General features: G+C 36.9%; 1 protein-coding gene across 3 annotated transcripts in view; it reads left to right on the top strand.

Moving 5' to 3' along the window:
• KIF3A (kinesin family member 3A) overlaps positions 1-15,630 on the top strand; it is a 55,683-nt gene that overhangs the window by 17,520 nt on the left and 22,533 nt on the right. For all 3 annotated transcript variants that reach the window (XM_038552133.1, XM_038552132.1, XM_038552131.1), the window contains exons 5-8: positions 7,968-8,073; positions 11,726-11,865; positions 12,259-12,456; positions 12,765-12,939. In XM_038552133.1, the coding sequence (XP_038408061.1) occupies positions 7,968-8,073; positions 11,726-11,865; positions 12,259-12,456; positions 12,765-12,939 (619 nt within the window). The remainder of the gene's footprint in view (positions 1-7,967; positions 8,074-11,725; positions 11,866-12,258; positions 12,457-12,764; positions 12,940-15,630) is intronic.

Raw genomic sequence — 15,630 nt, 5'->3', positions numbered from 1 at the left:
AGCATCTGAGGAACTGCCAGACTGTTTTCCATAGCAGTTATACCATTTTACATTCTTGTCACTAGTGAATGAGGTTTCCAGTTTCTCCACATACTTGTCAGTGCTTGTTACTCTTCCTCTTCTAGTTAGCCATTTTAGTGGGTGTCAAGTCATATTTGTGGGTTTGATTTCCATTTCTGTGGTGGCTAATGATGTTGAACATCTTTTTCCCATGCTTGTTAGCCATTTGAATACCTTCTTTAGAGAAATGTCTGTTCAGATCCATTGCCTGTTTTTAATTGGGTTGTCTTTCTGTTACTGAGTTGTTAATACTTCTTTATATATTCTAATGGAAGTCCCTTAGCAAGTATATGATTTACACACTTTTTTCTGCATTTACGGGTTGTCTTTTTCACTTTTTTGATTGTTTTCTTTGAAACACAAAATGTTTAAATTTTGATCATGTCCGATTTATCTGTATTTAGTTTTGTTGCTTGTGCGCTTGGTGTTGTATCTAAGAAACCATTGTTTCATCCAAGGTCATGAAGATTTATGCTTTTGTTTTATTCTAAGAGTTTTATACTTGTACCTTTTACATTTAGATCTTTGATCCATTCTGAGTTTTTCTTTTTCTTTTTCTTTTTTTTTTCTTAATGTGGTTGAGGTAGAGGACCAATTTCATTATTGCTCATGTGGATATTCAGTTGTCACAGCACCATTTTGAAAAGACTGTTTTTTTCCCCCAATTTGTGTTGCTTTTTTGACTGTGGATTGTGGCAATCTTTGCATATCAGTACAGAGAGAAAGCCTCCTCGTTCTTGTTTTTTCTATTGTCCTTTTATTCTTTTTAAAAGATTCTATTTATTTCAGAGAGCAAGCGTGCAGGTGCATGCATGACAGCAAGCATGAGTGGGGAGAGGGACAGAGAAAGAAGCAGACTCCCTGCTAAGCAGGGGGCCTCATGTGGGGCTTGACCCCAGAACCCTGAGATCATGACCTGAGCCCATGGCAGATGCTTAACGGACTGAGTCGCCCAGGTGCCCCTCTGTTTTCCTTTTGAAAATGATGTCCATATACTATCCATTGTATGGATGTAATTAAAACGTATTTGGCCAGTCCTCTCTTGATGAACACTTGGAGTGTTTCTGATCTTTCGTTTTTACAGACAATTCTGTAGTAAGTAGTGTTGTACGTATGTGATTTCATACATATGAAGGCATATCTGAGTTTAAGTTCCTGAAGCTAGATTGCTGGGTCAGGTGATAAAGAATTGGTAAATATTGCCAAATATTTTAGGATATGAGACAGACAAAAAGAGCATTTAAAATATTAATACTGGAATTTTGTTTAGAATTCCATTGTAAGTAAAATAATTAAAGAATAATGTGCATATGGTAGTTGAATAGAATATAGAATAGCAGTAACCATTATCATAGAGTGGTGTAGAATACATGTAGAATAACAGTGACTACTATTATTAAGCTCTTATAATGCAGGAGTAGACATTCAGTACAGTAAATTGTGATAGTAGTACATAGTTAATTTCATTTACTCTTCCTAGCAGTTCAGTTTTGTTGATGTGAAAACCAATGCACAGAGAGGTTTCTGACTTGCTCACAGTCAAATAACAGATTCACCTAGAATTACAGGGGTGGTTTTAGAGTCTTACCATTCTGGCTATGATATATTGAGCAAGTTACCTAACCTATATGAGCCTTAGTTTTGCCACATGCAAATGGAACTGATAACAGTATCTACTTCGTAGGATTATTGCCAACATTAACAAGTTAATACAAAGTGTTTAAATCAAGGCTTGATACATAAAAAAGTATTAAATAAATGTTAGCCTTCCCTCTCCCTCGCCCCGCCCCCAGAGGAAAGAAAAAAGGGGAGAGGGTGAAAGAGGGAAGGAGAATCTCAAGCATGCTCCATGCCCAGGGCAGAGCCCAACAGGGGGCTCAATCTCAAGACCCTGAGATCATGACCTGAGCCAAAATCAAGAGTCGAATGCTTAACTGACTGAGGTATCCAGGTGCCCCTAGCCTTTTTCTTTTTAAGTTTACTATATAAACTGGGCTTTTGGAACATAGTATTACAGGCTTAGGTATTGTTTGTTGGACCTTAAGGTTTATTCTGTAATGATGATGCATACATAGGAAATATCATGTTTCTTTTTTGCTAGTTGTCATCTTTGACATTATTTTTGATGGATGCCTTTTAAGTTTCTCATTGCAGAAATTATTAGAATAAAAATCATTTAGAAAGAACATTTTCCCTTGTACCAGTAATTACAGATTAGATTTATTCTTAGGAACATTTTTGTCAGTGATTCTCAACTCTATTAAACCCAGTGCCCCTTTTTTTATAACATATTTTGTAATGTCCCTTTGACTATCCTGAAACAAAATTCATAGAAAATAAAATCTACCTACACAAATAATTTTTAGGTTATCAGTATACTGACCAATTGTACTATAAACAAGAATAAAGTAGTGAAAAAATAAAATGCTATTATTTCATTATATAAGTGCTTAGATGTAACCACACTCAGTGACATAACCAAGTAGTCAGAGGCATAAGTAATCATTATGAATGCAACAGCTATATATGCAGACGGTTATAGATCTGTTATATTGGTGATCTAAATCTCTTGAGTGGTGTTCTTTTTTTTAAATTTTTATTTATTTATGATAGTCACAGAGAGAGAGAGAGAGAGAGGCAGAGACATAGGCAGAGGGAGAAGCAGGCTCTATGCACCGGGAGCCCAACGTGGGATTCGATCCCGGGTCTCCAGGATCGCGCCCTGGGCCAAAGGCAGGTGCTAAACCGCTGCGCCACCCAGGGGTCCCTTGAGTGGTGTTCTTGTCAATGAAATGGTCTTTTAAAATAGTGACAAGCTCTTGATAGAGTTCTCAACAAAATTAAGTAGTAGTTCTTTCCTCAGTTTTCTGTATTCCTATTCCTATATTAGTGTGGAAAAGCACTTTGTCTTTTTTTTTTTTTTAAGATTTTTATTTATTCATTCATGAGAGATACAGAGAGAGAGAGAGAGAGGCAGAGACCACAGGCAGAGGGAAAAGCAGGCTCCATGCAGGGAGCCCGATGTGGGACTTGATCCTGGGTCTCCAGGATTCTGCCCTGGACTGAAGGCAGCGTTAAACCACTGAGCCACTGGGGCTGCCCATGTCTTTATATATAAAATAAAATCAGAGTTTAGACTCAGGTAATCATAAATAATTTTTTTTCACCCATATGCATATATGCTAGGACATTCGACATTGTGTGAGGAGACAATTCTTCATTGATAGACCATCCTACCTATTTCAGGATGTTTAGTATCAATTGCTCCTGCCTATGAATGCTAATGGTGTCCTCAAATGAACCAGAAACTCCCACTACAAATTTCTGAAACATTCTAGGTTGGGAGTAACTGCTCCTTTGAGATCTGTTGTTCTGTTACAAACTGTATTTGTTATAGAAGTTAAATTTCTATGCTTTTATGATAATTATTCTATAGCATTACCCAGCTAAAAAAACTTTCATAAATTTAGAATCACATTTGATTCTTTTCTTTCTTTCTTTCTTTCTTTCTTTCTTTCTTTCTTTCTTTCTTTCTTTCTTTCATTTATTTATTTATTCATGAGAGACACATACAGAGAGGCAGAGACATAGGCAGAGGGAGAAGCAGGCTGCCTGTGGGGAGCCTCATGTTGGACTTGATCCCGGACTCTGGGATCATGCCCTGAGTTGTAGGCAGACGCTCAACCGCTGAGCCACCCAGGCATCCCAATTTCTTCACCTTTCATATCTAAACAGTTTATTTATACTTACTAATTGAATTTTGAATTAATGTCATATTTGATTGGAAATGACCTTAGATTTTGCAAACTAATGTCAGTTGGAAGTGTGTTTCTGGTCTGCAGTGACTTGAGTGCAGCAAGTGAGAGTAAATGTTTAAAAACTTATAGCAATTTGACATTGCTATAACATCAGGTGCATGATTTTTATATTTTTCAGAGATATGGGTTTGGCAGATTAGAAATACACACATTGTTTTTTTACTATACGTTTAATGAGAGACATTGATATACACCAGTAATTTTCACACATTTAAAATGTTTAAAGCATTTAAATATATTCATCAAACCAGACCTTACATGGGAGCACAGTGTGCAAAACACACAAAAATAAAGCTCTCTTCAGAATTTGGGCCCTAGGAACCCCAACTCTACAGTAGCCCCCTCCAGGCCCCCATGAACTCTCTGGGGCTCTCAGAGCACATTTTGACACCCCCTGGTTTATAGAGACCAGCATACTCCTTTACTACTAATAAATTAGGGCATATTTATATCCCATGACAGAAGAAGAGAAGTTTTTCCTTATGTATAAATATACCTTAAAGATTGTTATAAAAAAGCGACCAAAAAATTTCCAAACCTCCAACTAGATGTCGGCACCTGAAACTTGGAGTGTCTGCCCTTGTGATGTTTGTGTCTGGGATTGTTTTTTAAACTTGTGTTTGTCATCTTTGTCTATGAGGTCCTACTATTTGTGGAATGGTTCTCCCCACTGGCCGCTACAGACCTCGGCCTCAGCTTCACTTTACAAGCATACCTTGCTTAATGGGGCCGTCCCTTTATAATGCTTTCCAGTAACTGTATTTTTTACCCTGTGTCAAACAACTTAGCACCATTTTTCAAACAGCAGTTGCTCATTTCATGTCTCTGTGTTGTATTTTGGTAATTATTGGAGTATTTCAGACTTTCTCACCACTATTAATATTGGTTATGGTGATCTCTGATGATCTTTGACCAGTGATCTTTGATGTTACCATTTTAATTGTTTTTGGTGTGCCACAAACCATCCTCAGATAAAACAGCAAACTTAATAAATGTGACGTGTGTTCTGACTGCTCCACTGATTGGCCTTTCCCCATTTCTCTTCCTCTCTTTGGGACTCTATTCCTTGACAGACAGCAATACTGAAGTTAGGCCACGTAACCCTATAGTGTGGCTTTTAAGTGTTCAAGTGAAAGGTAGAGTTGCATGTCTCTTTAAATAAAAAATGATTAAGCTTCTAGAAATGATTAAGCTTTATTGAGGAAGGCATGTTGAAAGCGAAGATAGGCTGAAAGTTAGGTCTCCTGCACCAAATAGCAACTTTTGACTGTAAAAGAAAAGTTCCTAAAGGAGATTAAAAGTGCTATTCTAGTGAACATACAAATGATAAGGAAGCAAACAGACTTATTGCTGATGTAGAGAAAGTTTTAGTGGTTTGGACAAAAGATCATAGTAGCCACAACTTTCTCTTAAGCTAAAGCCTAATCCAGGGTGAGGCCCTAACCCTCTTCAATTCTGTGAAGGCCAAGAGAAATGAGGAGTCTATGGAAGAAAAGTCTGAAGCTAGCAGAGGTTGATTCATGAAGTTTAAGGAACCCATCTCTGTAACATGAAAGTACAATATGAAGTAGCATGTGCTTATGTAGGAGCTGTAGCAAGTTATCCAGGAGATCTAGCTAAGATAATTCATGAAGGAGGCTACTTTAAACAGATTTTCAATGTTGATGACACAGCTTTCTGTTGGAGGAAGATGCTGTCTAGGACTTTCATAGCTAGAGAAGTGAAGTCATTGGCTTCAAAGCTTCAAAGGACACACTGACTCTCTTGGTACGGGATAATGCAACTGGTGACTCTAAGTTGAAAGCAGTGCTCATTTAGTACTCTTAAAACTCCTAGGTCCTTAAGAATTATGCTAAATAGGGATCCCTGGGTGGCGCAGCGGTTTGGCGCCTGCCTTTGGCCCAGGGCGCGATCCTGGAGACCCGGGATCGAATCCCACGTCGGGCTCCCGGTGCATGGAGCCTGCTTCTCCCTCTGCCTATGTCTCTGCCTCTCTCTCTTTCTCTCTCTGTGACTATCATAGATAAATAAAAATTAAAAAAAAAAAAAGGATTATGCTAAATATATTTTGTCTTTCATCTATAAATGGCCAGCAAGGCCTGGGTGACAGCACATCTGTGCACAACATGGTTCACTGAATATTTTAAGTCTACTCTTGAGACCTCCTCAGGAAAAAAAAAAATTCTTTCGAAACAATACTGCTTGTTGACAGTGCCTCTGGTCACCTAAAAGCACTGATGAAGTTGTACAATGAGGTGAGTGTTTTTTTCATGCCTGCTAACACAACAACCATTCTGCAGTCCCTGGATCAGGTCTTGTTATTGAAGAATTATATTTCCTAAGCTGCCATAGAGAGTTATTCCTCTAAGGGATCTGGGCAAAGTCAATTGAAAATCTTCTGGAAAGGATTCATGCTTCTAGATGCCATTAAGAACATTCATGATTCATGAGAAGAGATCAAAATATCAGCATTAACAACAGTTTGGAAGAAGTTAATTCCAACCCTCATGAATGACTTGGAGGGGCTCAAGACTTGAGTGGAGGAAGCCGCTGCAGATGTGGTGGAAACAGCAAGAGAACTAGTATTAGAAGGTGGATCCTAAGGATGTGGCTGAACTGCTACAATCTCATGATAAAACCCAATGGATAAAAACAAACAAAACCAAAAAAAGAAACCCCAAAAACCAATGGATGAGGAGTTATTCCTTGTGGATGCACAAAATATATTTTTGAGACAGAATCTACACCTAGTGAAGATGCAGTGAAGACTGTTGAAATGGCAATAAAGGATTTAGAATAGCTCATAAACTTTGTTGATAGAGCAGTGGCAGGGTTTTGAGAGGATTGGCTCCAATTTTGAAAAAGAGTTCAGCTGTGGGCAAAATACTATCAAACAGCATCACTGTTCTACGGAGAAATCATTCTTGAAAGGAAGAGTCAATCACTGCAGCAAACTTTGTTGTCTTATTTTAGGAAACTGCCACAGCCACCCCAGCCTTCAGCATCCCCCAACCCTGACCAGTCAGCAGCCATCAGCTTTGAGACAGGACCCTCTACCAGCAAAAAGATATCGACTGGCTGAAAGCTCAGATGATGGTTAGCATTTTAGCAATAAAATATTTCTTGATTAAGGTATATGTTATTATTTTTTAGACAATGCTATTACACACTTAAAAGATTATAGTATAATGTAAATAATTTTATATACATTGGGAAACCAAGAAATTTATTTGACTTGGTGTATTTGAGTATTTGCCTTATTATGGTGATCTGCAACTCAACCTGCAGTAGCTCTGAGTATACCTGTATTTTGTTGATTTTGGAGGTGATTTCTAGGGTCTTACAAAGTGAATTTTACATTTCTAACACTGTATTTTAGGTAAACCTATCCTAAATATATCCTTCATATTTGGTAAATAAGTTTTACTCACAGAAAGGTAACGGTTTTACATAGATGTTATACAGATCTGATTCACTCATTTGTTTGAAATCCTCCAGTGTCTTCAAGTTGCTGTTAAGATAAAGACCAATAACTATGCTTAGTCTTATCTCTGACTGCCTCTGTAGCCATATATCCCACCTGTTTCTCCCATACTTCCCACTGTTTCCAGCCAACCTGGCTTTTTGTTTGTTTGTTGTTGTTTGTTTGTTTGTTTGTTTTACTTTTTCTAAGTGCCTAGTGTTGACCCATTTCAGGATCCTCACACCTGCTCTTTTCCTGCTACCCCAATCCAGTTTGGCTACCTCTTATTTCAGCAAGAGGTCTTAGCTTAAACTTCATCTTGGGGAAACTGTATGTCCCTGGTTTACTAGCTTAGTTCCTCTATACTGTGTTCTCATACTGTCCTGTGGTTTTTTTCTTCATGACATTATCCCAATTGAAATAACTTGTATTCATTTTTATGTTCTCGCCATAGATTGTCACCTGTGCAAGTGTAGAGACTATGTCTACTTTGTCCATCACTGTATCCTCATTTCTTAGCAGGGTGTTCAACACACAGTAGATGTTTGATAAGTAGCTGGAGGAATTATGGTATGTGTATAAGATCTTTGGGTCAGTTTTTTTCTTTTTTCTTTTTTCTTTTTTAGGTTAAAGAAAGACCTGATGTGGGAGTTTATATCAAAGATTTATCGGCTTACGTGGTAAATAATGCTGATGATATGGATAGAATTATGACACTAGGCCACAAAAATCGTAAGTGTAGTAAATAATTGTGATTGAACATTTATGTGTCGAGTAGGCTTTTAGAAGCAAAACTGACCCCACAGAGACTGGATTTTTAAGTTTCTTGATAGCCCTTTCTCTTTGATTATTTACTGTGTAGAGAACATATATGAATGAAAGAGATCACAGATTGCCTTCTGTGCTGACCAGAATTTTGTTTCTTGGTTATGGCGCTATATATATGAAATTCTTCTATTGTTAGCTGTCTCTTTTAATTAATTAGTTTATTTTTTAAAAGATTTTATTTATTCATGAGAGACAAAGAGAGGCAGAGACACAGGCAGAGGGAGACGCAGGCTCCATGCAGGGAACTCGATGCAGGACTCAATCCCGGGTCCCCAGGATCACACCCGGGGCCAAAGGCGGTGCCAAACCGCTGAGCCACCCGGGCTGCCCTAGCTGTCTCTTTTTAGCTATAATAATAAGTTTGTCAAACACTAACTGTGTGGTAAGTGCTTGTGCTAAGTCCTTTCTTTATAAGAATGATCTTTTTTAAATCCTCAAACTGAACTGTGAATGTACTAAATTCCTGTTTTGACTGAGGAAACCAAGACTTAGTCTAAATAACTTGTGCAAGGTTATGTACTACTTAGTAGGTGGTAGAGTGAGTGTTTGAACCTAAGCCATTAGACATCATTAACTGATCATTAGCATCAGTAATGCTTTACTGCCTTCCTTTTGTTGACAAGAAAAGCAAACCAAAATTAAGTGACATTCTCTTTAATAATAGTTTGAAGTTTTGTCTAAAAAATAGAAAGTTGCAGCACTATTTAATACCCAAGATGCCCCAGACTTAGTACTAATGATGTTGCTAGCAGCAATTAGAGGTCAGAGGTAAAAAAATAAGAATGTAGAAAGTAAACATTTTTTAAAAAGCTTTTTTGACTAGCCTGTAAATCTAGGAAAGTCAAGGAAATTAAAAAATTAAAAAAAATCAGTTGCATTTTTATAAATCAAGTAGAGAAAGACTAAATTCTAACAGAAAAATGAGCAAAAGATATACATGAATACATAGCAGCAGGAATACAGAGCATGTTCACCTTGACAAGTAATTGGGGAAATGAGTATTAAAAGAATAGTAGGAGATATTTTACCCATTATTTAGGATGGAGGGATATCCAGGTTTGTGCAGCTCTGAAGAAATGGGCACTGGTGATGGGAGTGGAAAGTGCTCCAGCCTTGTTCAGGGGCATTGTAACAGTATCTGTTGAAATTTTTTAAATGCATTTCTTTTCACCCAGTGTTTCTAATTTATATATATATATATATATATATATATATAATTTCTATATATATGTATATTTCTGGATATGTATGGATGTATCTATATTGAGAAATATCTAGAAAAATATCTTTAGACATAAAAAGATGCCTTAATGGAACATTATTGATAATAGCAAAAGGTTTGATGCAGTCTAAATAAATGTCAGTAAAACATTGGTTTTATGAATTGTGGTACAGAAGTACTCTGGACTGTAATGAAGCTATAAAAAAAAAAAGTTAAATATACATGTAGATACCTGAAAGATTTTCAAGATACATTGTTAAGTGAAAGGAAAACAAATTATAGAATAGTATGTACTGCATCACCCCGTTTAGAGATGTGGAAAAAGTCTAAATTGTTAAACTATGTATTTGGGCTGTGTGTGTGTGTGTGTGTGTGTGTGTTAAATATATAATGAAAGGACATTTGATAGTGATTACCTTTCGGTAAGGGGAAGTAAGATAGGAGAAAAGGGGTATGTGGAGCTTTTACTTCATGTTTTTGTATGTCTGTATTTTCATATTTTTTATACCAGGAATATGTTCATATATTGCTTACTCAATAAGAAAAAATTTTGACTCGATTCCTTTCACAGTAGTGATCAAAACCTTTCATTGAAAATAGAACAACAAAAAGCCTCCACAAAAAACCTCCCATTAACAACTGAGAATTAATTTGATTTGGTATGTGAGCTTCATTCAAGGAAAACTAAACAATTCTAATAAAAGGAGTAAAATGAAATGAAGACCAAAGATTTTGAGGACCTAAGATAGCAGAGGAAAATACTCCTAATTAATAGATTGAGTCTAAGAATTAGATATTTAGTACAAACATCCACGTTGAAAAGTTCTAACATAAAAATACTAATTTTATCATACTGCAATTGCAATAGAGTAAAATAACTATTCAGGGGAAAATAGAAGAAGGAAATGTGACAGTAAAAGCTGCTATTCTTTTTTTAAAAAAAGATTTAAATTATTTATGACAGAGAGAGAGAGAGAGAGGCACAGAAACACAGGCAGAGGGAGAAGCCGGCTCCATGCAGGGATCCCAACGTGGGCCTAGATCCTGGGTCTTCAGGATTACACCCCGGGCTGAAGGCGGTGCCAAACCGCTGAGCCACCCGGGCTGCCCTAATTTTCAAATTCTAAAATCAAAGCTTGCATGGAGAAGTTCTGCATAAATATATAGTAGAATAATTTTGACGTTGGCTAAAATTAGCAAAATGCTTTCCAAATACTTGGCAATTTAAGAAAAAAACTAATATATGCCTATTGAAAAAAAACTTTTAAAAAAAATATTATTTATTTATTTGTTTATTCAGAGAGAGAGAGAGAGAGAGAGAGAGGCAGAGACACAGGCAGAGGGAGAAGCAGGCTCCATGCAGGGAGCCTGACGTGGGACTCGATTCCGGGCCTCCAGGATCACACTCCGGGCTGCAGGCGGCGCTAAACCACTGTGCCACCTGGGCTGCCCAAAAAACCCTTTTCTTTACACAATATGTAAAATATTTATAGTTGCACAAATACTTAGTATATTTTGACTGGATGCTTTTGTTTAATAGAAGAAAGAAGATTGTACTATATATCTTTTTTTTTCATATGTTAAGGGTATCTTCCCATGTTATACATACAGATCTGTTTTGTGTTTTTAAAGGGCTCTTGAGTAGTCCATAGTAGGACTATTTTTTTTTTTAAGATTTTATTTATTTATTTAGAGCATGCAAGCAGGGGGAGGGGGAGGAGGAGAGGGAGAATCTCAAGCTGACTCCGCGCTCAGCTCTGAGCCTGACATGGGGCTGGATCTCATGACCTGAGCCAAAATCAAGAGTCAGATATTTAACCTACAAAGCCACCCAGGCGCCCCATCACTATTCTGCAATAGATTAACCACTTTCCTTTTGGTTGTTTCTGATCTCTTGATATTGCAAAGAGTGCTGTACTGAATATCCTGTATCATCTAATGCATATATGCAAGTATTTCTGTGATTTAGATTCTCAGCGCATAGTACTTTTTAGAGACAGCTGAAATGGCAAAAAATTCAAAAGTATTTAACTTTTTTTTTTTTTTTTTACCTAAATTAGTTTTCTTTTTTTTTTCTTTTTTAGCCAGTAATACTTGGGATTGAAATTAAGCTTTTTGTCCTAAAATTACCTCTGTAATATGAGAAACATTACAAATTCTTTTGTTATCAACATATAAATTGTCAGAGACATTTCTAATGTTAAGTAAACCTGTGCTTTTCTAGCTCTTCACTGTGATGAAATTAAGTATTTTAAACCAGTCTGGATATTTGATTATTTTTAAAAAATGCTGCCTCTTGTTATGCTTTTCAAGAATTTCCTTCCTTCCTTCAAGGTTCTGTTGGTGCAACTAATATGAATGAACATAGTTCCCGTTCCCATGCCATCTTTACAATTACTATAGAATGCAGTGAAAAAGGCGTTGATGGTAATATGCATGTCAGAATGGGGAAGCTCCATCTTGTAGATCTTGCTGTAAGTAACAGGATACTCCTTAAGGAATAACTCTTGTGATATTTTACATATTATAAGTGAATAAAAATTCCAGTGAAAATGTGACTTACATACAGTTTTTAAGTTGTTGACTTGTGTATGTGTTTAACTTCTTTTGTATTATGGAATACTTATTTATAAAAATAATGAGAGTAGTACTGTCTCCCCATGTACCCATGACTCTGCTTCAGCAGTTATCACTTCATGGCCAGTCCTGTTCCATCTCTGCCATCAGCCACATTTTCCCTTCCTATATTATTTGAAGCAAATTCCAGATAAATATCAGATTTTTAGTGTCAAATTTTGTTTTAAACTTTCAGAGGAATACTCTGTATTTTTAATTTTAGCATTATTTCTGTCTTTGTTTATTGCTAGGGTTCAGAAAGACAAGCAAAAACTGGAGCAACTGGACAGCGCCTAAAAGAAGCCACAAAAATCAATCTTTCGCTTTCCACCCTTGGTAATGTAATTTCTGCCTTGGTTGACGGAAAAAGCACTCATGTTCCATATCGCAACTCAAAACTGACTCGTCTTCTTCAGGATTCCTTAGGAGGAAATTCAAAAACCATGATGGTAAGACTTCATTGTAGAATAGTTATCATCAGGAAAATGTCAGATTCCTGTTTATGCCAATAATTGATATGCATAGCATTTTAAAAACTTGATTATTTCACTTGTAGTGATTTGTGGTTATTCTTTTTAAGTACATTGTGTGTGCTAACCCATGTAATGGTGTTTGGAAATCCATGTAGTTGTTGCTTTCTTGTTCAAGAAAGCTAGAGGAGAACCAGGTTTCACAAATTCTTTTTGATAAATTTATCATGGTAGTATTAATTTTAACTGTGTCATGTGTAAAATGTTTTGTATTCCTAATTCAACAGTGTGCAAATATTGGGCCAGCAGATTACAATTATGATGAAACTATCAGTACATTGCGGTATGCTAACCGTGCTAAGAATATTAAAAATAAAGCTAGAATTAATGAAGATCCAAAAGATGCTTTGCTTCGCCAGTTTCAGAAAGAAATAGAAGAACTGAAAAAGAAGCTTGAAGAAGGTAACTTTTTCTCAGAATATTGTTGGCTAAAAATATGTTGCTTAACCACTAAGTGTTCTACTAAAAACCACTTACTAAAATTCCTTGAGCATCTAACTTTGATTTTTTAAAAAAATTTATTTAAATTCAGTTTGCCAACATATAACCCCCAGTGCTCATCTCATCATGTGGCCTTCTTATTGCCTGTTACCCAGTTACCCTGTCCCTCCACCCACCTCCCCTTCTGCGATCCTTTGTTTGTTTCCCAGAATTAGGAGACTCTCATGATTTGTCTTCCTCTTTAATTTTTCCCCACTCAGTTTCCCCCCTTCCCTTATAGTCCCTTTTACTATTTCTTATATTCCACATATGAGTGAGACCATATGATAATTGTCTTTCTCTGATTGACTTTTTTCACTCAGCATAATATCCTCCAGTTCCATCCACGTCAATATAAATGGTAGCTATTCATCCTTTCTGATGGCTGCGTAATATTTCATCGTGTTTATATACCCCATCTCCTTTATCCATTCATCTGTCAAAGGACATTATAGCTCCTTCCACAGTGTGGCTGTTGTGGACATTGCTGCTATGAACATTGGGGTGCAGGTGTCCCATCGTTTCACTACATCTGTATCTTTGGGGTAAATATCCGGTAGTGCAATAGTGCAATTACTAGGTCATAGGGTAGCTCTATTTTTAACTTCTTAAGGAACCTCCACACTGTTTTCCAGAGTGGCTGTACCAGCTTGCATTCCCACCAACAGTGCAAGAGGGTTCTGCTTTCTCCACGTCTTTGCCAACATTTGCTGTTTCCTGTCTTGTTAATTTTTGCCATTCTCACCAGTATAAAGTGGTATCTATTTGTATTTCCCTGATGGCAAATGATGTAGAGGTTTCTTCATGTGCTTGTTGGCCATGGGTAGATCTTCTTTGGAGAAATGCCTGTTAATGTCTTCTGCCCATTTTTTGATTGGATTGTTTGTTTCTTGGGTGTTGAGTTTGGTAAGTTCTCTCTAGACCTTGGATACTAGCCCTTTATCTGATATGTCATTTGCAAATATCCTCTCCCATTCTGCAGGTTGTCTTTTAGTTTTGTTGACTGTTTCCTTTGCTGTGCAGAAGCTTTTTATCTTGATGAAGTCCCAAGAGTTAGTTCATTATTGCTTTTGTTTCTCTTGCCTTCATTGATGTATCTTGCAAGAAGTTGCTGTGGCCATGTTCAAAAAGGTTGCTGCCTGTGTTCTCCCTTAAGATTTTGGTGGATTCTTGTCTCATATTTAGATCTTTCAACCATTTTGAGTTTATCTCTGTGTATGGTGTGAGAGAATGGTCTAGTTACATTCTTCTGCATGTGGATGTCCAATTTTCCCAACACCATTTTATTGAAGAGACAGTCTTTTCTCCAGTGGGATATTCTTTCCTGCTTTGTTGAAGATGAGCTGACCATAGAGTTGAGGGTCCATTGATCTGTCTGTTTTTGTGCCGATACCATGCTGTCTTGATGATCGCAGCTTTGTAATACAGCTTGAAGTCAGGCTTTGTGATGCCCCCAGCTTTGGTTTTCTTTTTCAACATTCCTCTGGCTATTTGGGATCTTTTCTGGTTCTATCTAACTTTGATATTTATTTATTTATTTATTTTTAAAGATTTTATTTATTTATTCATGAGAGACACACAGAGAAAGAGGCAAAGATACAAGCAGAGAGAGAAGCAGGCTCCATGCAGGGAGCCTGACGTGGGACTTGATCCCGGGTCTCCAGGATCAGGCCCTGGGCTGAAGGTGGTGCTAAACTGCTGAGCCACCTGGGCTGCCCTAACTTTGATATTTAAAGGAATATTTCTGCAAGGTGTTTGATACACACTTCAGCATTTTCATATTAAGTTTAATTATTTAATATTTATTTATGTCATTTTAAAAAATTGTTTTAACTTAAACCTCCATCTCAATCATATCCGTCTCCATGACCTTTTATAGATTTCATTTGACCATTTACTAAATAATGAATTTTTTTTTTTTTTTTTTTTTTTTTGTCGAAGAACAAATTTTACCATATATGTATTTGGGTGAAAATGACCCAGAGTTCTTTGTGAAAGATACCAGTCACTGTTATTCAAAGTAAAGAAACTTATTAGAGTCATGAGTAAACCAAATTTACAATAAGTAAAAATTCATTGCCTTTGAAAATATGCTTTCATGCTTAAATTTGAACATGAGATTCTGTTTGGAGAATTCTTTTCTAACGATGTTAGAAGGTTAGAAAGTTTGAAGACCTTGTTCATGAGGGTGAGAAGTTTACTGCTTGTCATTGAGTGGTCAGTGACTTGCTACACTTTCATGCTAAGAACTGATAGGTATAGGACTCCTTTTCATACCAGATAAAAAAGGGCTTTTGAGTGGCTTTTTTACAGTTTACAGGGAAGCTGGATAGAACAGATATGAACTGCAGAGATGCCACCATCATATATGTTTGAAAAGGGTACTGGTTTAGTAAACTTGAATAAGATTATTTTTTTTTAAATTTTTATTTATTTATGATAGTCACACAGAGAGAGAGAGAGAGGCAGAGACACAGGCAGAGGGAGAAGCAGGCTCCATGCACCGGGAGCCCGACGTGGGATTCAATCCCGGGTCTCCAGGATCGCGCCCTGGGCCAAAGGCAGGCGCTAAACCGCTGTGCCACCCCGGGTTCCCTTTGAATAAGATTATTG

Source organism: Canis lupus, chromosome 11, assembly GCF_011100685.1.
Source record: "Canis lupus familiaris isolate Mischka breed German Shepherd chromosome 11, alternate assembly UU_Cfam_GSD_1.0, whole genome shotgun sequence".
Taxonomy (NCBI): Eukaryota; Metazoa; Chordata; class Mammalia; order Carnivora; family Canidae; genus Canis; species Canis lupus.
Note: the sequence above shows the minus strand (reverse complement) of the source record. Positions and strands in the feature narration are given on the sequence as shown.